Source organism: Canis lupus, chromosome 38 (genome assembly GCF_048164855.1).
Source record: "Canis lupus baileyi chromosome 38, mCanLup2.hap1, whole genome shotgun sequence".
NCBI classification, from domain to species: Eukaryota; Metazoa; Chordata; class Mammalia; order Carnivora; family Canidae; genus Canis; species Canis lupus.
The window spans coordinates 3,215,628-3,238,266 of record NC_132875.1 but is presented as its reverse complement, the minus strand read 5'-3'; the positions used below and the strand labels follow the sequence as shown (position 1 = coordinate 3,238,266).

At 37.7% G+C, this 22,639-nt stretch overlaps 1 protein-coding gene across 5 annotated transcripts in view; it reads right to left on the bottom strand.

Moving 5' to 3' along the window:
• Positions 1–22,639, bottom strand: part of ATF6 (activating transcription factor 6) — a 197,576-nt gene that overhangs the window by 42,194 nt on the left and 132,743 nt on the right. For all 5 annotated transcript variants that reach the window (XM_072814358.1, XM_072814357.1, XM_072814361.1 and 2 more), the window contains one exon: positions 8,274–8,358. In XM_072814358.1, the coding sequence (XP_072670459.1) occupies positions 8,274–8,358 (85 nt within the window). The remainder of the gene's footprint in view (positions 1–8,273; positions 8,359–22,639) is intronic.

The following is a 22,639-nucleotide window of genomic DNA, read 5'->3' as shown; positions in this document are numbered from 1 at the left end:
TTTTTTCAGATCACAGTGTGCCTAGTTAAAACATTGTATTTCTGACCCTCCCTTAAAGCTAGGCGTAAGCATGTGACACAGTTTACATGTCCCATGAGACATCCGCAAAAGTCTGCTAGCAATAGCTGGACAACGTTTGCTTTCCTGATAGATGCCATGCCTTCCTCCTTTTTTACTATCTGAAACATAGATATGAGGGCTTGAGCTGCAGCAGCCACTTTGAGAACATCTGGGAAAGGCCAAGAGAATTGCAGCAACCTTAGTCCTAGCATTTTACACTGTTGAACCAACACCAGCACCTAGACTGGTTCATTGCTGTGGACTTCTCAATATAGAAGGAAAAAAATGAATCCAATTCATTTAAGACAATGATTAGTTAAGGTTTTCTGTTACTCGTAGCTAAATGCAATCCTTATATAAATAAACATCCCTCTCCTTATCCTCCTGTAAGTTTCCTTTACAGTCCCATTAAAGTTTTACTTCCCAAGGTGCCAAGATTCTAGTATCTATCCTATTCTTTAAATTTTTGATCTGATGCTAGAGGCATTATGATTTAGAACTATCCAGTAATGAATTGATTTATCTTAATAAATCAGCATGTTATTTCTGGTTTAGAACTGACTTTTCGTCTAGGTCTGGCTTGCAATTTAGCATCACTAGAGAAAATTAGCTAAAAGGGGATCTAAGGAATTGAGCCAAAGTTTACCCACATTGTAAAGACAGTCTGAGTCATCCTCTGCCTCCCACAGGTGATTGTCTTTTCAAGAGGAAACTGCCAGTTCAACCCAGGGAATGAACAGGAAGACCCAGGTACTGTTTATAACAGCTAGTACGGTCAATGTTAACACTCCTCATTCTATCTGACAGCTACACATAATTCATAGATCTATGGATATATTTTGAAAGAAAAAAATATTTCTTTTACATGAGTAGTGTCGATTTTCTTCTTTTCTCAGTAGAAATTCTCGGTGTGGGAATTGTACAACTGGTTTCAGTAGTGAGTCAAAAGTCAAATATTTGATTATTTTTTTTAAATATTTAAAACATGGTTAGAAGAGAAGACTCTACTCACTCAACTGCCTGGACACAATTATAGAACACTGAAATGGAATAAATTGCAATGAAAATGCAAGGTTGTAAATATATTTTAAGAAAGCAAATAATCTGCAGGCCTTTAAGAAGAAATGAATTTATAAGCATAAAAGGCACAACTTTTAGGCACAATTCTCTTATAGACAGCTAAGCCTGCTGGTCCAGAACATGTCTAAAGTAGGACAGTTTCCAAATACATTTTCTTTGAGATCACAGTTTTATGAAACTGTTGATCATCAAAAGCAGTTGTATCAACATTCTCTTATTATTAAAACCAACACATTTATTGAGTTGGTTTGCTTCCTGCCCTCCTATTATATCCTCTTCAGCTAAAAAGATGTTTCATTGCTAGTAAGTTCTTCTCGATTTTCTTTACATGGAAATTATTTTAGATTAAATATAAATACAGTTTAGCCTTGTAGTCATTTGTTCACCTACTTGAACCCTTACCAAGGGCAGGGTAGAATTTATTCTAATTCTGTTTTCTCTTTACTACTCAGGTACCACACTAGCTTAGGTCCACGACACACAGATGGAAGGGAAACAGTCAAACCAAATCAACGAAAGTACCGGTCAAATTATGTATCTGCTAATGGCTGTGTTCATTCCCAGTGAAAGATGTCAACAAAGTAGCTACCATTAAAAGTAAGACCTCTGGGATCCCTGGGTGGCGCAGCGGTTTGTCGCCTGCCTTTGGCCCAGGGCGCGATCCTGGAGACCCGGGATCGAATCCCACATCGGGCCCCCGGTGCATGGAGCCTGCTTCTCCCTCTGCCTGTGTCTCTGCCTCTCTCTCTCTCTCTCTGTGTGACTATCATTTATAAATAAATAAATAAATAAATAAATAAATAAATAAATAAATAAATAAATAAATAAATAAATGTAAGACCTCTTCTATGGTCAATTTTGTTGAATTACTTATAAAGAAGGAAAGGAAATGAGCAGTTTTACCACAACATAAGTGGAAATAATTTAAAATCAGGAAATGTTGACTTATAGTACAAGGAAATCTTCCAGAATCCTTTTTTTAAAAATAGCAATAGCCTTTAATTTATCATCCATTGCTCTGCCAACCATCTGTAATCATTTTTTAAAAGCTTTTTAAAAGCATACCTAGCATTTTATTTTACTTCAATAATCTTCAGTGTGAAGATTTATTCAAAGACAGACTTTCTTACAGCTTCACTAACTTGTTTTTAACTGTCATATGAGACAAAGAAAATCAAATAACAAAGAAAATGCAAAACGAAATAAATTATAAAAATTAAATTGGCATAGAAAGCACAGAATGATGTAACTAGTATTTTCTAAATGGCATTAATTTCACACCCATATCCTACTTTCTTTAGCTATTTCTTGTACAGACTTTTTTCCATAGCTCAAAACCACAAAGTAGAGTCATTATACGTTATAGTTTAAGATCAGATATTGACTTGGGAATCTAACATACTTTGCCAAAATTAGGAAATCAAATTCCTCTTCCCAAATATTCCTATCCAGGGTACTACAGAAACCAACTCAATAAAATTTGACTTTGTCTTCCACCACTCTCTCCAAAATCCTACAGGCACCACTAAAGTCAGAAAGAGAGATCAAACCCACAACTTATGTTCCTTTCCAAGTTACATGTAACTTTTGAACTCAGAAATGGCAGAAAATATATTTTATTCAACTTTCTCAAACTCTTACACTGCTCAGGATGAAAATCTTTTATGTTACAGATATCCTCACAACATCTCTGCTCTTGTAATAAGCAGGTGTTTAAACATTTCTGTGCATAACTTACATTCTTGAGATTATAAGTGATACAGTACTGCCTGTCAAATTCATACACCCAATAAGCCAAAGAAATCTACCTCTGGATCTTGAAGAGTTTTATACTTCAATTTTTTCCACGTATTTTCCTTTGTAGAACAATTGTTGAAAAGGACTTAATAATTTCAATTCATTCTCTACTATGAATCCCGTATCTCAACCAATAGTAGAAAGGTAACTAGTAAACAATTTACATCTAGAAAGATTAGACTAAACTGTATCTGCCAACTGTTTTTAATCACGTGAAGAATGGAAACAGCAAAATCTTTCAAGTGATCACAAAGTACTGGCCAAATAACATTTGCTTTACTTATCCTGACATTCAACAAACCTGAGTCTATCAAATTCAAAACACAGGAATTACACTGTATTATACTGCTCTCAATGAATGTGCATGGCCTTACACCATAAGGGATAGAGTGGTATAAAAATCTATCTTAAATTCTGGAATCCCAAATATTCTTGTTATTCACACATCTGTCTTTAATACTGAAATAACAATATAATAATTAGTCATAATATACTTTATACACTTCTAAAAATCCTGGCTCTCTGTTATGTAGTGGCTGCATAAGTGGCACAAATTATTTCATTGGGCTTTAATGTCTTCATCTATAAAATGAGGATAATACTTAGCTGGCAGGTGAATATTACATGAATTAGTTTATATCAAAGTGCCTCATGTTGCAATTTTCCTACACCAGACATTGTTCTAGGTGCGGGGTTATAAGTGGCAAGCACAACATAACAAACACATTTCCTGTCCTCACAGAGGAGGAAAAAGCTGGCTGAGTTGACTGAGAAGGAGGCAAAGGAGAAAAAGTAGACATGCCATGGGATTATGAAAGCCTACAATGAAGTGTTTCAAAAGGAGAGAATATCAAAAATATACTTCAGGGGAATGTCTGTAAAGGGGTACAAGGAGATTTTCTGAAGTAATGAAAACATTTGTATCATGATTGAGTGATAGTGTCACAACTATTTACATTTGTCAAGAATCATTAAACGGTACACATTAAAATTGTTGATTTTTACTGTATGTTATGTTATATCTCAGTGACTCTGGTTTCTAAAAAGTGTGTTTATGTCATGAAAGACAATTTTTTAAAAGGCAAGGATTTTAGATGAAAGGATACTAAAGAGGTGTGCCAAGTGGGTGTAAGTATGGTCTTTGACTAGATTCTGTACCCCTACCCACAAAAAGCTATAGAGTATTTTGAGGGCAAATTGGAAAAACTCATTAACCTGCCCAGTGACACCTATCTAACAAAGAGCAAACTGGGATTTAGAACCCAATGGAAGATTCTTCTCCCCACCACAGGGCAGGCAGGGTCCGTGTGTGTCAGGTGCAGCTGTGCTGCGGGTAGCAGAAGATGAGGTAGCTCTTTTTTTTTTTTTTTTTTAAGATTTTATTTATTTTTTCATGTGCAACACAGAGAGAGACAGAAAGAGGCAGAGACACAGGCAGAGGGAGAAGCAGGCTCCATGCAGGGAGCCCGATGTGGGACTTGATCCCGGGTCTCCAGGATCACACCCCAGGCTGCAGGCGGCGCTAAACCACAGCGCCACCGGGGCTGCCCGATGAGGTAGCTCTTACATAAGTACATCTATTTTCTCAGTGTAGCATTTGGTTAGTTCATCAGCTGAGGGGGTAGGCAGAGGGGATGTTGGGAATTTGAGAAGAGAGGGTGAGAAATTCTTGTTTCAGACAGAGGGCAAGTGAATTTACCAGCAATGACTGGCAGTACTGAATGCTTCTTTGGAATTAATAGTCATAAATTTGCAGTGAAGCTACTTATCCTGACTAGATGGTATTTTCTGGCAATATTCAGCTGCTTGAGAGTAGGCATAAAGAGACAGCTGGGTTTAACTAGGGTGGGATTTTTGCAGACAAGTGGGACCTAAGAAAAGAAGAAGCCAGGAAGGATGGGAGGTTGCAAGAGAGTGGTGCAAGTATGGGGAGTGGAATCTAGGCTAAGAAGGAATATATGACCATTACGAATGTGATCCATACAGAAAAAGCGGTGGAGTGTTGGAACACTGGAGACTGTGAAGTCAGAGTAGTTGGGAGTGTGGGTTTACAGTAAGAGATAAGTAGGAGTGGGATGCCTGGAGAGGGTATTTCTTTCTTTTTTTTTTTTTTTTTTGGAGAGGGTATTTCAAGAGCAGTGCCATTACTGATGATGAGGAGGTCTAGAGTATGACCATGTGGATGGGAGGATGAGGGGTAGAGAATAAACGACAACAGGATTGGGGCACCTGGGTGGCTCAAGTCAGTTAAATGTCTGACTTCGGCTCAGGTCATGATCTTAGAGTCCTGGGATCAAGCCTAAGCTTGGCTCCCATCTGCTTTTCCCTCTCCCTCTGCCCCCCAACCCCCACTAGTGCTCTCATAAATAAACAAATAAATAAATAACCTTAAGTGGGGGGAACGAGATCAAAAGAGGCCAGGCTGGAAAAAAAAAAAAAAAAGAGGCCAGGGTGCTGGATGAATCCTCTATCTGGATGCTAAAATTACACAGAGAGATCGCAAAGGCAGTGGTGGAGAGTCATCCATGAAGGTGGGACAGAAGACAGCAACGAACCAGGGTAAGAGGAGTAAAACCTGGTATTATACACTTTAAGATGTTAGGGGAATTAAAGGGGAAAGAAGGAGAGATCATTTGGAAGTTGGAGTGGGGAGCAAGGATAGACCCCCACCCCACCTGCAGGCTCTGAGGCACATAAGGTGAGGAGTAAAATCAGATTCTAATGTGAGAAGTATCCTCAGAGCGAGGAGGTGGAGGGAACTATTCAAAAAGAGGCTGAGGATATAGCACAACACTTGCCATGCGGTAGAAAGTCAACCAATATCTCTCGAATTTGATTCTTAACTTCTCAAATAGTTTACTACACCCTAAAAAGGAAAAAACTAAATTTATGTACAAAGAAATCAAAACCAGATTAAAAAGGAAATGATCTTCTAATGATTGCATTTTTCAAATCCACGAAAGGCTCATTTCCAAAAATTAGCCCCTTGGCCAAGATCAACAGAGTCAAGCAGCATCTTATTGTTTTTGGCTTAGTAAATATGATAGCTCACTGTTATAAAATAAAACCAGGCATTCTCTTGCACAAATATCAGAACAAAATTAAGTGAATTCTGTCTTGTTGGAAGCTTAGATAATAGCCTTTCTGAGCATAAGCTGACCAAGAACTTAAATCTATTATGGTTCAAGCACAAAAACCTAGGTACCTATGAAAAAAGAGTCAATGGTATTTCCTAAACATATTCTTGGAGTGTAATATAGTACATTCTGGGATATACCGTCCTTCGTGAAGTAGTAGTAGGACTGCTCCATGCAAGCTTTGGAGGTATGCCTCTACTGAGGGAAGATACATTCTGCTCAATAAATGTTAGTTAGTTTTTTTTTTTTTTTTTTAACTTGCTTTAAAAATCTTTGTAATACTAAGAAAATATCATAATTCTTTCATGCTTTAAGCAAAAAAAATGTTTTATTTTTTTTATAAAGCTGCCTCAGGGAGCCTAAGTGGTTTACTTGGTTGAGTGTCTCTCTATTTTGGCACAGGTCATGATCTCACAGTGGTGAAACTGAGCCCCACACAGGGCTCTGTGCTCAGTGGGGAGTCTACTTGAGATTCTCTCTCCCTCTGCCCCTCCCCCTGCACACACACAAACACACACGTTCTCTGTCTCTAAAATAAATCTTTTTAAAAAAAGCCTAACAAGCTGCCTAAGTCAGTCTTTCTTCTTTCTTTTCTTTTTTCTTTCTTTTCTTTTTTTTCTTTTCTTTTTTCTTTCTTTCTTTCTTCTTCTTCTTTTCTTTCCTTTCTCTCTCTCTCTCTTAAGAGAGTAAAGAGAGGGAGGGTGGGGAGGATGAGAGGGAGAGAGAAGAATCTTAGCAGGCTCTAGGCTATGTGGACACTGATCTCACAACCCAGAGATCATGATTTCCTAAACATTTCTTTTTTTTTTTTAAGATTTTATTTATTTATTTTATTTTAGAGAGAGAACGTGAACAGGAGGGGGGGCAAAGGGAGAGAATCTCAAGCAGACTCTGTGCTGAGTATGCATGAGTATGCAGCCTAATGTGGGGCTCGACCCCGTAACCCTGAGATCATGATCCGAACTGAAACCAAGAGCCAGATGCTCAGCCACCTGAGCCACTCAGGTACTCCTATAACCCCCTAAGCATTTCTAATAAGCAGTCTGCATAAAGTTCAATGAAATTTTAGAGTGCTCTATGGTCTTAAAATATATAATGAGTATCTAATATTTTTTCTCTAAGACTAAATTTTTTTTTTAATTTATCTAGAATCCCAGTTTGTTTTTATTAAAATAATTGTATTTGGTTGTTTAACTATGATCATCAATCAGAATGTAAACTGCTTCAACTGCAGGTTAATTCAAAAGGCTTTTCATTTTTTGGCTTATTCATAAACTATGAGGTTCTTACTACTGGTTAGAAAATGTACTGGTAGTTCCTTTATACCAAATAAATGGACTTGAGAAGGACAACCAATCCTCCTAGGTTCATTAGAGCCTAATATGATGTGTCAGAGAAAGCAATTAGTCAACAATATACACTATGCTCATCTGCAACACATAGCTGGCACTGGGAGTAAGATATTTCCTTTTTATGAAGAACTCAGATGGAAATAATCTCTCCTTTATTAAGTTTCTTTAGCACTTTGTATATTCCTTATGAGACTTTTTTTTCTTGGAGTATAGTGATTTCTGGGCTTATTTTTCTTTCTAGATTATAAGCAAGATGCCTTAACATCTTTAGATGATCTCAAGGTATTACAGCATTATTTGTATCTTATGTAATACCCAGCACTAGTAGGAAAACAAAATGGAATACTAATACGATTAATACCTAATTCATCAGTATTACGGGCTAAATAGGCTTGTGATGGTTGGTCTGGGAATTATGTCACCATCTACATAATACAGGAAACTGCTTTGAGTTCCCAAAACCCAACTCACAAATTTACGCTCAGAACCCAGCAGAGAATTCTTATACTATATGTATAAGCAGAGAAGCTACAGACAATAACTCTGTAGAGCCAGTCAATATGCTAACTCTTCTGATTTTATAAATAAGAGAATGAATTTTTTCTCTTAAAAATACAGGAATTTTAAAAGTTAACTTTAAATCTTTTAACTTTTAAAAGAGTTATTTTTAAAGAGAGTATAGGATTTTAAAAATAATACTTTGTGAAAAGAGTGGAAAATGTTTCAAGATTAATGCATGAACATATATCTGACCAACCAAATATTTTAAATGTCTTTTAGTTAATCCAGAGAATATTGGTTAAACAAAGAAATCTTATGTCATTCATAAACTGAAATGTCAACTTACCATTTATGTTTATTGCTGGTAATACAATTGACATCTTTGGCCTTGTGGTCTTGTTGTGGGTGGTAGCTGGTAACAGCAGGTGATCCTAAGAATAACAGAGAACAATCTGTTGTAACAACTTACAAGTTTAGTCTTGTAATAGGTCAAAATCAGAGTTTCTAAGATGCTAACATTTCATTGGGATCATAAAAAAATGACATTTTTTATTTTTGCTTGGCTTACAGGTAATTAACTACAAATCATCTTATGAATTAGTGAGCATCTATCATTACCAGGTGCTACGTAGTATTCTTGGAATACTCCTAGGTTCTGGTAATATATATGCTGTGGTACACTATAAAAGCTACTGGCCAAGGAATCAGAAGAGAAGGATTTTAATTCTAGTTCTGCCACTAATAAGCTGTATGATCTGGGTCTGTTTCCAATCTTGTACAATGAGGGTGCAAGACTAGATATCACAAGATACTGAAATTATCAATCCAAAAGAGTCATTTTTACTTTTTTTTTAAGGAGGAAGACCATTTCTGCCACCCACCCCAAATTCTGATCCCAAATTACTGGTACCTAAAATAGAGATTCTGATTGTAATTTACAGTAAGGGCAAAGCCTAGAACTTTGCCGGTTTAGCCTCCCCTTCTCCTTTGAAGCAACCAGAGCATTAGATTTATTTTGGTAAGTGATAAGTATATACTAAAGGAGATTTATAGTTCTGGCCCTTAAAAAGCATACAGTTCAAGAATTTAAAAAATTATAAATGCATGTTTTAGCACAAGTATAAAGTTCCAAATGTAACACTGCCAACTTTTGATAATCTGTAAGTGACCCGTGGCACCTGAGGTTTCTGGTTTCCAACCACACAAATACTAAAAGTAAGATGAGAAGGGGGAGTATATGTGTTTTGGAAAGGGTATGTACAACCATAGGTATTCCAAAGCTATTATAAACAACTTAGGACTTTGATATGAACTACTGTTCAAACATCTTAACTCCTTTTCCCTAGCAAAAACCTAAGAATTGTCACAGCAAAAAGAAAAAACAACATACATTAGTGTTTCCACTTAAGGGAGCACGATTAAACTGAGATAGAACTGAACCTGACATTAACCCCTCTTGCTTCATCACTCATTCAGCAAACTTGCTGAAGGACTCACTACAAGTAGGATTTAACACAGCTGAAGGTAATAAAAATTCAATGCAACTTAGTTCAAAGGTCAATGTGATTGTGAAATGCAATTACCAGCAAAGCGAAGACAAAATCTAGAATGCAAAAAACAAATTGAAATGAATATACATGAACAAGAACTGTATAGAAAACATTTCCAGTAACTGCTTGTCCTTTGTTTAACTTGAGGCAATATTTCTATGAGAACAGATTTTTTTTTTTTCTTTTAAGTTGGGGAAAAGATGAGTGAAGTTGTTCTGTTAGAATTCCAGCACTGCAGCATGGGAGGTTTTTTTTTTTTTTTTTAAGTGCATTGTTAGACACAAAGATCACACATTTCTCAGTAAGATAACATAATATAGCCAAGAAAAAAACAAAATTTGCTGATCTTCATGCCATGAAAATTATAAATAGCTTAATTCCTATAATTAAAATATTGCTTCAGGGTCCCCAAAAATTGAATGAGAAAACAAACCAACAAACTTGTAAGCCTCAAATTAAAGCTACTGTAAAAATAAACACACTTGGATTCCACTGGTCATGGGATATAAGGTCAGGATCAGAGTTAAATCTGAGTTTCCTGCTAAGATCTAGATACCATACTAAACATTGTTCTTAAACATGATTATCTGAACATAAGGTCTCCTGCTTTCTTTCTTCATTAAATTTCAAAGTAGTTACTTTTGTAGAACAATGCCAAAAAAACACATTATTATTTATGAAAAAGAAGAATCGAATCTTGAATGGATAAGAATAGTACATTAACCAGACTTCCCTCTAAATTTAAGTTTGTAAACTGGGATGGGGGAGGGAGAGGTGATCTAGAATTTAAAGTGCTTGTTACCACAGAACTGCAGGGAATCAAAGTCGGTATACTACAAATTCTAATAGTAGTTATCTTACATTAAAAAATAATTTATACACACACATATAGCTAGTTCATTTAACATTTACTTTCACTTTCTCAAATTAAATACTCTTTGCTGTAACAGTGAATTTTGAATCAGTTTTTTCTACTCAACTATGTTCATATCACTCCTTTTTAGCATATTGTTAATTCTATTAGTGATGTTTTCAGAAACAAAGGAGCTTTATTTTGGTAGTATTGCTGAAATCTATGTCACTAATTTTAGGATATCTCCAAATGCACTCCTGAAAAGTATCTCAGATTTCAGATACCTCAGGGAGGAAACTTTGTGGACAGACACTATCATCAACACATTGTTATTTCTATTCCCAGAAGAAGTCAGAGAAACACTGGTGGGAAAACACCAAAACATTTCACTGTGATAATAAAACATTAGTTTTCCAATGTTACGCAATACTGTGCATGAGAAAATCTGCTATTTTCATACAATTCTCCCTATTCCCTTTTCCAAGCACTTTGTTAGAAGAAAACCGAAATATTAGTACATAATGCAACATCCAAAATTATGCCTCTTCTCTTTTTAAGAGGGCTAGAGCATTGGAGATTAACCTATCAAAAGCACATGACCACATTTTGCTCAGCTGAAGGTTGAAATGGTAATTCACAATAAAATCAAGGTCCCACTAAGTGTTAATATTGACTCTACATATCTGTATAGAGTGGAAACTGACTGCTGAGATTAAATGACCCTTTCCACTCTCCTTTAAAACTTACTAATTAGAGGGATCCCTGGGTGGCGCAGCGGTTTGGCGCCTGCCTTTGGCCCAGGGCGCGATCCTGGAGACCCGGGATCGAATCCCACGTCGGGCTCCCGGTGCATGGAGCCTGCTTCTCCCTCTGCCTATGTCTCTGCCTCTCTCTCTCTCTCTCTATCATAAATAAATAAAAAATTAAAAAAAAAAAAAACTTACTAATTAGAGACGGAGACAAACCATGAGAGACTCCTAAATCTGGGAAACAAAGGGTTGCAGAAGGGAAGGTGGGAGGGGGAGGGGGATGGGGTAAACTGGGTGATGGGCAACGAGGAGGGCACTTGATGGGATGAGCATTTGGGTGTTATACTATATGTTGGCAAATTGAATTTAAATAAAAAAATGTAAAAATAAAATAAATAAAACTTACTGATGCCCACAATACAAGTGAACATTCACGACTAGTGTTTTTTTCCAAAACTACTTTTGCTAATTGTATTTGTTAGAATAATTGTGTAATTTAAAAAAACATTAGGGAAATTGGGTGGCACAGTTGGTTAAGCCTCCAACTCCTGGGTTTGGCTCAGGTTGTGATCTCAGAGTCATGAGACTGAGCCCCACGTTGGGCTCCAAGCGCAGTGTGGCATCTGCTTAAGATTCTCTCTCCCTCTCCCTTTGCCCCTCATACTCGTGCTCTTGCTCTCTAAAATAAATAAATAAATCTTTAAAAATATTAGGGTAATTGACAAAAAAAGTGTGTGAAAAGAACGAGATTTAATAAAAATCAATTGTTCAAAAAATTCACTCATTCTAAGACAACCATAAAAAACTAACAAAAAAAAAAACATACCAGTCTGCATTCAGATTACTTATAAAGTATCTTTAAATTCTCATTCTAATTTAGAGTAAGAGTAACATACTGGAAATCATGGTTGATGCATTGTGAGTGTAGTTTGTATAAAAAAGGCAACATGGAACCCTCCTAGATCTGGACTCAAAGAAAAGATGTTGGCCTTACATCAAAACTTGGCAAACAAGTCCACATTTATATAATTAAATACACATATTATTTTGATGATCTCTTGATTTAAGCAATTTTGTTAATTCACAGATCATTAGTAGTCCCTACTGTACTAGGTAAGACGGCTTCTCTTGTATTAGGAAACTCTTGCCTAAGGTTGGAGAGCCCCATATCTTCGATAGCAAGGAATGTATGAATGTATTTATTTTAAAAGATTTTATTTATTTATTCATGAGAGACACAGGGAGAGACGTAGAGACATAGGCAGAGGGAGAAGCAGGCTCCCCACTGGGAGCCCTATGTGGGACTCAATCCCAGGATCCTGGGATCACGACCTGAGTCAAAGGCAGACATCAACCACTGAGCCACCCAGGTGCCCCAAAAAGGAATGTATTTAATATCTAATGATATTTCCTGGGGAATGAAACAGTCTGCAACAGGCTGCACCGTGACACTGATTTTATCTGGGTCAGCTTTATCTGGATCAACATTGGCCTCTATTCATCAAATTTTCACTGTGACACTGAGCAGCTTTATTTGGATCAACATTGGCCTCTATCTGTCAAATTTTGGCCTCTATACTAACAATGACTTAGTAACATTTGATTTTTGGTCCATATCCACTGGATTCCAGTGATGGGCTTAGTTTTCCAATATAAAACAGCTAAAACCAGATCAAAAATAAAAGTATCTATCCTCATTTCAAAGTAACTTTGCATTAATTTTTTTTTCATCTATGTTCCTATCCTGGGGAGCTCTTGTTTTCTACTATCACTCTACCTCATTTATCTTACCAAGTCTCTTTCAAGCTACCAAACAAAGGGAAGAGGATATTAAAGCTTGGAAATAGAGGAGAGCCAAAGCAGCAATGAGAAGAGGGCCTTTCAAAACTCTTTATCAAAGTCAAATATTCTGAATTTATGTTGTTTTCTAGGAGCTGTATTAATTGTTGATCAGAAATCAAATGTGTCCGGGACGCCTGGGTGCCTCAGCAGTTGAGCATCTGCCTTTCGCCCAGGGCGTGATCCCGGGATCTGGGATCGAGTCCCACATCAGGCTCCCAGTAGGGAGCCTGCTTCTTCTTCTGCCTATGTCTCTGCCTCTCTCTCTGTGCGTCTCTCATGAATAAATAAATAAAATCTTAAAAAAAAAGAAAAAAGAAAAGAAAAAGAAATGTGTCCAAACATTAAAGCAACTGAAAAGTAAAGATAATTAAGAAATTTGAAATCATTAAAATACACAGACACACACAGTGACACTATCCTAAAAAAAATCGTGAAGAAAAAAAATTAGAGGTAGTAAAACTAAGTAGAATGTAATCATTTTAAAAATCTGTTAAAGTGTCTATGATGTAGGGCTTCCCATTATAGTAAAAGCATAAACTAAGTACATTAGTCACCCCCAAACTATAAGTAGTTAATATAAATAGCTAATATGAATGCAGTATTTGTGCCACTAACATATGTAATAAAACTACAGACCAATAAAAGGAAATGTAAAGCTTGCATCAGCACCATTAATATGCATGTCAGCCAGAGAAAGAATAAGTCAAAACTATTAGTGCACAACAGATGGCCTAAGACTGAGCCAAGGTTTACATCTGACAAGAAGAAAATTTTTACACTATGTTCAAACGTGATAAATACTGCCAAGGTCACCAGAGGAAAAATTAGCTTGAAATCCCAATAAATACAAACTCATTTTGCTTTAAGATATGGTTGAACATCAATAAAAAATAAATTTACATATATATATAAAAAAAAGATATGGTTCTCATCTCTCTCTGCTGGAGTACCCAAACCTGCCCAATGGACTCTGATCTCCCTCCCCTTTAATTCACACAAAAATGTATAAGGTTGTACCATACAAAACTGCCAATTTTTTATGGGTCAAATATTAGTAATTTCATAAAGTTCAACCTAATAATTATTGTATGTGCCTTTCTTTTTAAAAAATAATTTAAAAAAATAAACTTTACACTCAACATGGGTCTTGAACTCACAACCCCTAAATCAAGAGTTGCACACTCTACTGGCTGAGCCAGCCAGGTGCTCTGATCTGCCTCTTTTTTAAAAGATTTAATTAATTAACTAATTAATTAGAGAATGTGTAGGTGGGGAGGGGCAGAGGAATAAGCAGATTCCCCACTGAGCAGGGACCCAGTGGGCTTGATACCAGGACCTTGCGATCATGACCTAAGTTGAAGTCAGCCCCTTAACCCACTGAGTCCCCAAGCGCCCCCTGCCTCTCTTTTTTTAAAGTAGCATTAATTGGGGCAGCCCGGGTGGCTCAGCGGTTTAGCGCTGCCTTCGGCCCAGGACATGACCCTGGAGACTCGGGTCCCACCTTAGGTTCCCTGCATGGAGCCTGCTTCTCCCCCTGCTTGTGTCTATACTTCTCTTTCTCTCTGTATCTCCTACGAATAAAAAAAGAAAGAAACAAAAAAACAAAACAAAACAAAAAGTAGCATTAATTTAGAGTTTCTTGGTCAACATGCTTTCTTATAAATACTTTCCCAAGGATAAGACAGCAGCTTCCAAGTCATTTTTCTCTCTTAATGAGAGTTTGCAGGGAAAGTGTTTCTAAACCAGGTCAGGGCTATCTTCCCTAGAGAAAGCTCTTTGACAAAATGCTGGTTATATGCTTTGAACAGAGATCAGGCCAGCAAGTCTTTGACCTTGTACTTCATATTACTCCATTTAATAACTCAAGCTAATCAAGTTCAAAACTTTGTCAGTCCCAATACCGAGTTTTTCAAAAGATGGACAGTGTGTGATTTAGGGAAATAAATTATGACCCCTGAAACTTGTTATCGATCATCATTTGTTGAGTGCCAACAGTGAGGCAATCCAAAAAATGTCTTAAGGAAAAAGATCAAACACTAAGTGCATGGAGAGTTTAACCATAGGGGTTTGTCAGACATAATGTTTACAAGATGTTACGTTTTAGAAAATTCACTTTACTCAGGACTACTGGTAGGAAGTGAATTTCCTGAAGACTGAATTGCATCCTACAGATCAGCTACCAAAGTAACCATGCAGAGTGGGGAGGGAGAAGGTGAGTCTACAGCAAAGTGAGCCAACAAGTTTTCTGAGAAAAGAGATTATTAGGAAACATTTCAAAGAAAAAGTTAAATATAGACATCTAAGAAAATTACTTTTTGTTGTTAAAAAATGGGGAAAATGCTAGGTTGAGACAAAAATTAATTTTTTAAAGTTCTAGGCAGAAACAAAAAAAAATGGTGTAAACTTATGTAACAGTAGTCTCAAATGCTGTGTGAGTGTGTTTGTGTGTAACTATCGCAGCAGCGGAGGAAGGTAATGCAGGGAGATACTATTCCTGTGGACTCCTTCATATCAATGATGCTACAACTTTTTTGGTGTTGGGGGGGTGGTGGTAAGGCATCCTACTGACTTTATATTTTTAAAGTTATCTCTCCTGCATGGTTCTGTGTCTGGATATTCTTCTAGTCTCTACTAAAGATCTTAATCTTCTCTCCAAAGTAATTTTGATCTTGGTTTCACACAAAGAAAAAGGACGGACTATAAAACATCCCCTGAAGTACATTTTAGGAAAGACTGATCTTGACACAGCAAACCACCAAGTGAAAAATAACAAAACAAAATCTTAAAGTTTCTTTTTAAAGCCCTTAAAAATTTAACTATAATCTACCATAATCTGATTTTTCTACTTTAGTGGATCAATTTTCTCTGGAGATCTTGGGTTAGCAAGATAGCCAAACTGAATACCTGGTCCACACTAGAAGCTGAGATTTATTGCTAGCTGCAATCCTCATCAAGCATAGAGGTACGCTATTAGACTGGTTCCAAAGAGTTCAGAAGAGTTCTCTCTTCATACCACAAAAGGTATACTTTCCAGAATCTTGTACATTCTCTGCATTCTCATCATAAACAGAATAGCAAGTTCTCAGCTTCCACTCAGGTTTAAAGTGAATGTTTGACATACAATGCATGTATGGGAAAGGAAGGAAAATTCTTTTTTTCCCTTTGGTCAAATACTGTTTAAGAAAGTATTTCAACTAAATTTCAGGTAGTGATGGTTCAAAAGGCAAACTAAGGGATCACAGTGTTAATTTTAAGCTCTGTAATAATCAGGTATCCTTCAGGTACTATTTAATCTTACCGCCAAAGGAAGCCAAGATCAGAAGTGAACATATTGACAGTAGCAGGTCCTTCTGAAACAGTTCTTTTTTTTAAATTTTTAAATATTTATTTATTCATGAGAGACCAGTGAGAGAGAGAGAGAATAAGTCAGGGACACAGGCAGAGGGAAAAGCAGGCTCCATGGAGGGAGCCGGACATGGGACTCGATCTCGGGTCTCCAGGATCACGCCATGGGTTGAAGGCGGCGCTAAACCGCTGAGCCACCCAGGTGCCCCAGAAGTTCTTTAACAAAGGATCCATATCAGAATCATCTACAGGACTTAATGTAAACATCCAGGTTCTCCACCTCCTACAAAAAATTCTGATATGGTAGGTCTCAGGTGGGCCGAAGTTTTGCAGGGGTCCCTAGCAATTCTGATGCAGACATGTGAGGATGCTGCTTTCACAAAGCAGTGGCCAGCGTGCTGCAGACAGACAAGAGACTACGAGGAGCATGGGCTCTGGAGCTAGACTGCCTGGGTTTGAATTCTGCCTCTAACACCTCCATTTCTAGCCGCAGGATCTAGACCAAGTTCCTTGATCTCTCTGTGCCCTGGTTTTCTCATCAGTAAAACAAGGAGAGTAACAATACATAGTGCATAGGTTGTTTATAAAGATTACATAAGATAATACTTTAAAGCACTTGGAACAGTGAGTGAGGCAAGTAAAAAGCACTATTTTAAGTATTCAATAATTTTTTTTAAAAAGCACCAAAAAGTTTGAGGTCAGAGAAGTCCTTGAGGAAATGTAACAGGAAGCACAACCAGAGACAGGGACACTGTTGACCAGGTTTCTTCCATCCCCCTGCTGGCTGAGAGGCACTGTTTCCCTGCAAGTGACAGGTACTCCCTCCCCATCCAAACTCAGCCTGGAAATGAAAGCTCTTTATACCCTGGTCCTTCCTGATCTGGCCTCCTTCCACCATGATCTCTCACTACTCCTTTTCACAAACACTACTGCCAACTGTCAGAGATACTCTCTGTAAATTCAACCAAGAGAACAAGATACCCTCACAATTTAATTTTAATTTAAAAGACGGAGAAAATAATTGAAGCACAAGTATTCAAAGCATCTACTCTATCTCTGCTTTTTCTAAGCATTTTTCTTAAGTGTTACTGGATTGCATGTATGATAGGGGTGAGGTTACAGATAGAGAAGAGAGTTGGAAGATGCTAAATTGTTTTGAGTTTTTTTTTAAAGTAGTTTTTAGCAGGGAAGAAGGGTCTCGAAATTGGAAGAGTGGAAAGGAAGTGGACACAGAGCTAACCTGAGCTGTGGCCTTTGTGTGATGATGGTGTGTGTGTGGTGGGGAGGGGGTCAAAGGATACTGCTGCTGTTTTATTTAATATTCCCTGTGCAGTATCTTTCAACAGACATAATTAAAGGCCTTACACTACCTACCAAGTTTATGAGGTTTTGGATTTGCATCTTATTTTTTTAATTATTTTTTTTTAAAGTAGGTTCAACCTCCAGAGGGGAACCCAGTGCAGGGCTTGAACTCATGACCCTGAGATTAAGACTGGAGCTGAGATCAAGATTCACTTAACTGAGCCCTCTAGGCACCCTGATTTGTATTTCTTTTAGATTTGTCACCATGTCAAAATCAGTCTTAAAGTGGGGGGAGCTGAGAGGGTAGCTAGAAGGAGGGGGTAGGGGAACGGAGTGAGTGATGGACATTAAGGAGGGCACGTGATGTGATGAGCACCATTATATGCAACTGATGAATCGTTGATCTCTACCTCTGAAACTAATATTACACTAATGTTAATTAATTGAATTTAAATTTATTTTTATTTTTTTTTTAATTTTTATTTATTTATGATAGTCACAGAGAGAGAAAGAGAGAGAGGCAGAGACATAGGCAGAGGGAGAAGCAGGCTCCATGCACTGGAAGCCCGATGTGGGATTCGATACCGGGTCTCCAGGATCGCGCCCTGGGCCAAAGGCAGGCGCCAAACCGCTGTGCCACCCAGGGATCCCTGAATTTAAATTTAAAAGAAGAATAAACCCTAAAAAGGAGGGAGCAAGTAAAAAAGTCCAGCTTTATTTAAATTACACAGGGTCTTTTCCTCTGTGGAAACTTCTGTCAGAGAAGCATCTTTAAAAATAAAATTAAATTCTAGTACCGAAATAAAAATAAAAACAAATCCCAACAAAACAAAACTCCAATAATAAAAGCGTTCTCGCAGGCAGTATTTTTGAAGGATTTGGGCAGCCACTAACTGTACAACACATGCCCTTCTCTGTTTCTTTCCACTGCCATGTCTCCCGCCCCTCCCAATCACCAGCCTGGCCCAGCCACTCAGTATCTGTTGTGGCCTAAAACACCCCCCCGCCCCCCCCCCCCCCCCCCCCAGCCAACACTCCCTATCCTTCACCCTTCCCCTGGCCAACCCAGTTTGCTTTTCTGCTTGTATTTTTCTCACCCTACTTCATCCCCCCAGGGTCATAACTACTCCTAATATCCCTCTAGGTCTAGCTGAGACCAATCTCACTCCTAGAAATGTGCTCCTACTAAGAGGGTTAGCAATGTTGTGTCCACTTGTCTCTTGTGGTCTGACCACCAGGCTACGTTCATAAATCCCAACGTTATAGGAGTCTAGAGAAGATATGAGGAGAGAAGAGGACATTTAAGGGCCTATATTACACGGTACAAAGCAGGAGAGATCAAAGCCAAGTTTTAAATTTAATATTCTTGATATTTAATATCAGTAAAGTAAGCCATGGAGTACATTCCTGAGTTTACAAAATCATTTTCATTTTGGCTATGTGACTTTCAAATTAGTTTCCCTAAACCTTTAAGATTTAGGACTTAGTTTTTATAGTACTGGCTGTTGGTTTTGGCTATCCAACATTTGAATATCTTGTCTACTTGCGGGTTTTTGTGAGGGAAAATCTCTAACTGCAGAAGCCTGAAGGGGACAGACATAATTTCTCTCCCAGCTCTCCGACATGTGATCAAAGCTGGCCAATCAGATACTTACCTAGAATTCAAAGTCTTGGGCATTAGTGAATTTAGATTTAGATTCACAGCAGCAATGGGAGATGCCAGTGGCAGCAGTGCTAGTGGCTGTGGGGGTGGCCAGTGTTGGGCTGTCCTAACTCAACTTCTTGAGCTGAGACAATGGCTGTGCTCTTGGCTCTGTGGCCTTCTTTGGTTCTTACCATTGCTCTGGGCTGAGTTCTCTAGTATCTGCATAGAGTCTTGTGAACTAAAAATAGCCTTCCATTAAATTCCCTTTCTGTAATGTAAGCAATTTCTGCTTTAACTTAAGTTATAGTAAGTTTCTGTTGTTTACAACCAAGAACCTTTTCTGGCTCAATACTGGAATTCCATTCTGGACATATCTGATATTGCTGGTCAATATCTTACCTAACATTTCTCTAAAACGTTAATTTTAATTAGATTAATCCCACAGTATTATTTTAGGTAAGTGAAGTAGATTGAGTCATAAGTCAATGGACTCCTGTATCTCCCATTTGATCCCTAAAGTATGAAAACTGGCTCTGTCACCACCATTCTAACTGCAACTGTCCTTCAGCACAGAGTCTAGTGGGCTTGTCCCTCTCCCTCCCCACACCCCTCTCTCTTAAATAAAGAAATAAAATCTTAAAAAAAAAAGTTCACAGCACTCAACTGAAAAATATGTTCATCAGAAACAATAACATGAAAAAAGAGAAAAACAGTACTATGAGAAGCACAACTGGAGGAAATCACACTAATTGGAAATCATTTACTATCTTCATCAGAGTTCAGCTGTTAAACAGATGCCCCTAAGAAACAGAAGTCATCATTTTATGACACCACCCACCACTTATCTTTGGAAACACTCAGAACAATGTAGTAAGAATCTAAGCTGCTCTATCAAAAAGCTGCTAGAACTGATGAATGAATTTGGTGAAGTCACAGGATACAAAATCAATGTAGAGAAATCTGCTGTATTTCTGTACACCAATATTGCAGCAGAAAGAGAAATTATGAAAACAATCCCATTTATAAATACACCAAAAATATTAAGATACCTAAGAACAAGCCTAACCAAGAGGTGAAAGACCTATACTCTGAACACTATAAAATACTGAAGAGACTGAAGAGGACACAAAGAAATGGAAAGACATCCCATGGATCGGAAAAACAAGTATTGTTAAAATGTCTAAATTACCCAAAGCAATCTACGTTTACTGCAATCTCTATCAAAATACGAACAGCACTTTCACACAAAACTAGAACAGGGACTCCTGGGTGGCTCAGTAAGTATCTGCCTTTGGCTCAGGTCATGATCCTGGGGTCCTGGGACTGAGCCCCATGTCAGGCTTCCTGCTTAGCAAGTAGCCTGCTTCTCCTTCTCCCTCTCCCCCTGGCTTATGCGCATGTGTTCTCTCTCTCAAATAACGAAATTAAATCTTTAAAAATTTTTTATTAAAAAATATATTTTTAAAAGAACCAGAACAAACAATCCTAATATTTGTATGGCACCACAGAAGACCCTAAATAACCAAAGCAATCTTGAAGGAGAAAAGTAAAGCTGGAGGCAACATAAAGTTATATTACAAAGCTGCAGTAAGCAGAACAGTATGGTATTGGCACAAAAATAGACACATAGATCAATGAACAGAAAAGAAAACCCAAAAATGAACCCATAATTACCTGGTCAATTAATCTTTGACAAAGCAGGAAAGAATATCCAATGGGGAAAAAGTCTCTTCAACAAGTAATTTTGGGAAACCTGGACAGCAACATGAAAAAGAATGAAACTGGACCACTTTCTTTAAAAAAAAAAAAAAAAAAAAAAAAAGATTTTTATTTATTTATTCATGAGAGACAGAGAGAGAGAGAGAGAGAGAGAGAGAGAGAGAGAGAAAGGCAGAGACACAGGCAGAGGGAGAAGCAGGCTCCATGCTGGGAGCCCAATGCAGGACTCGATCCTGGGACTCCAGGATCATGTCCCAGGCCAAAGGCAGGTGCTAAACCGCTGAGCCACCCAGGGATCCCCAGGACTACTTTCTTATACCACACACAAAAATAAATTCAAAATGGACAAAAGACCTAAATGTGAGATCTGAGACCATAATTCTAGAAAAGAACACAGGCAGTACAGGCAGTAACTTCCCAGACATCGGCTGAAACAACTTCTTTTTAGATATGTCTCCTGAGTCAAAGAAAACAAAAGCAAAAATAAACTGAGACTATATTAAAATACAATGCCCCATTGAAGGAACAATCAGCAAAACTAAAAGATAACAACATAATGGAATGGGAGAAGATACTTGGAAATGATATATCCAATAAATATATAAAGATATACACATCTAAAATAACAAAAATATATAAAGAATTTGTAAAACTCAACACCCCAAAACCAAATAATCCAATTAAAAAATGAGCCAAACACATGAATAGATACTTCTCCAAAGAAGATATCCAGATGGCCAACAGACACATGAAAAGATGCTCAACATCACTCATCATCAGGGAAATGCAGACTAAAACTACAATGAGATATCACCTCACACCCATGAGAATGGCTAAACTCAATACAAGAAACAACACGTGTTGGTGAGGATGTAGAGAAAAAGGAACACTGGTACATTGTTGGTGGGAATGCAAACTGGTGCATCCACTGTGGAAAACAATATGGAGGTTCCTCAAAAAGTTAAAAATAGAGAACTATGTATGATCCAGCAATCGCACCACTGGTATTTATTTACCCAAAGAATACAATAACACTAATTCAAAGGTATACGTGCACCCTTATGTTTGTAGCAGCATTGCTGACAATAGCCAAAATATGGAAGCATCCCAAGTGTCCACCGACTGACCGATGAATGGATAAAGATGTAGTGTGTATATTATTCAGCCATGAATGTAGCTAGTGAGTATAATGCTAAGCAAAATAAGTCAGTCAGAGAAAGACAAATACCATATGATTTCACTCATTTGTGGAATTTAAAAAACAAAAGGGGGGAAATGAGAGAGAGAGAGAGAGAGAGAGAAAGAGAGAGAGAGAGATCAAGAAATAGACTTTTAGAGGACAAACTGATAGTTACAGGGGGAGGTGGCGGGGATGGGTGAAACAGGTGATGGAGATTTTTTTTTTTTTAAGATTTTATTTATTCATGAGAGACACAGAGAGAGGGAGAGAGGCAGAGACACAGGCAGAAGGAGAAGCAGGCTCCATGAAGGGAGCCCGACATTGGACTCGATCCCAGGACTCCAAGACCACACCCTGCACTAAATTGCTGAGCCACCCGGGCTGCCCGGTGATGAAGATTAAAGAGTGCACTTGTGACGAGCATCAGGTGATGTATGGAACTGCTGAATTACTCTATTGTACACTTGAAACTATTGTAACACTGTATGTTAACTATACTGGAATTAAAATAAAACTTAAGAACAGAA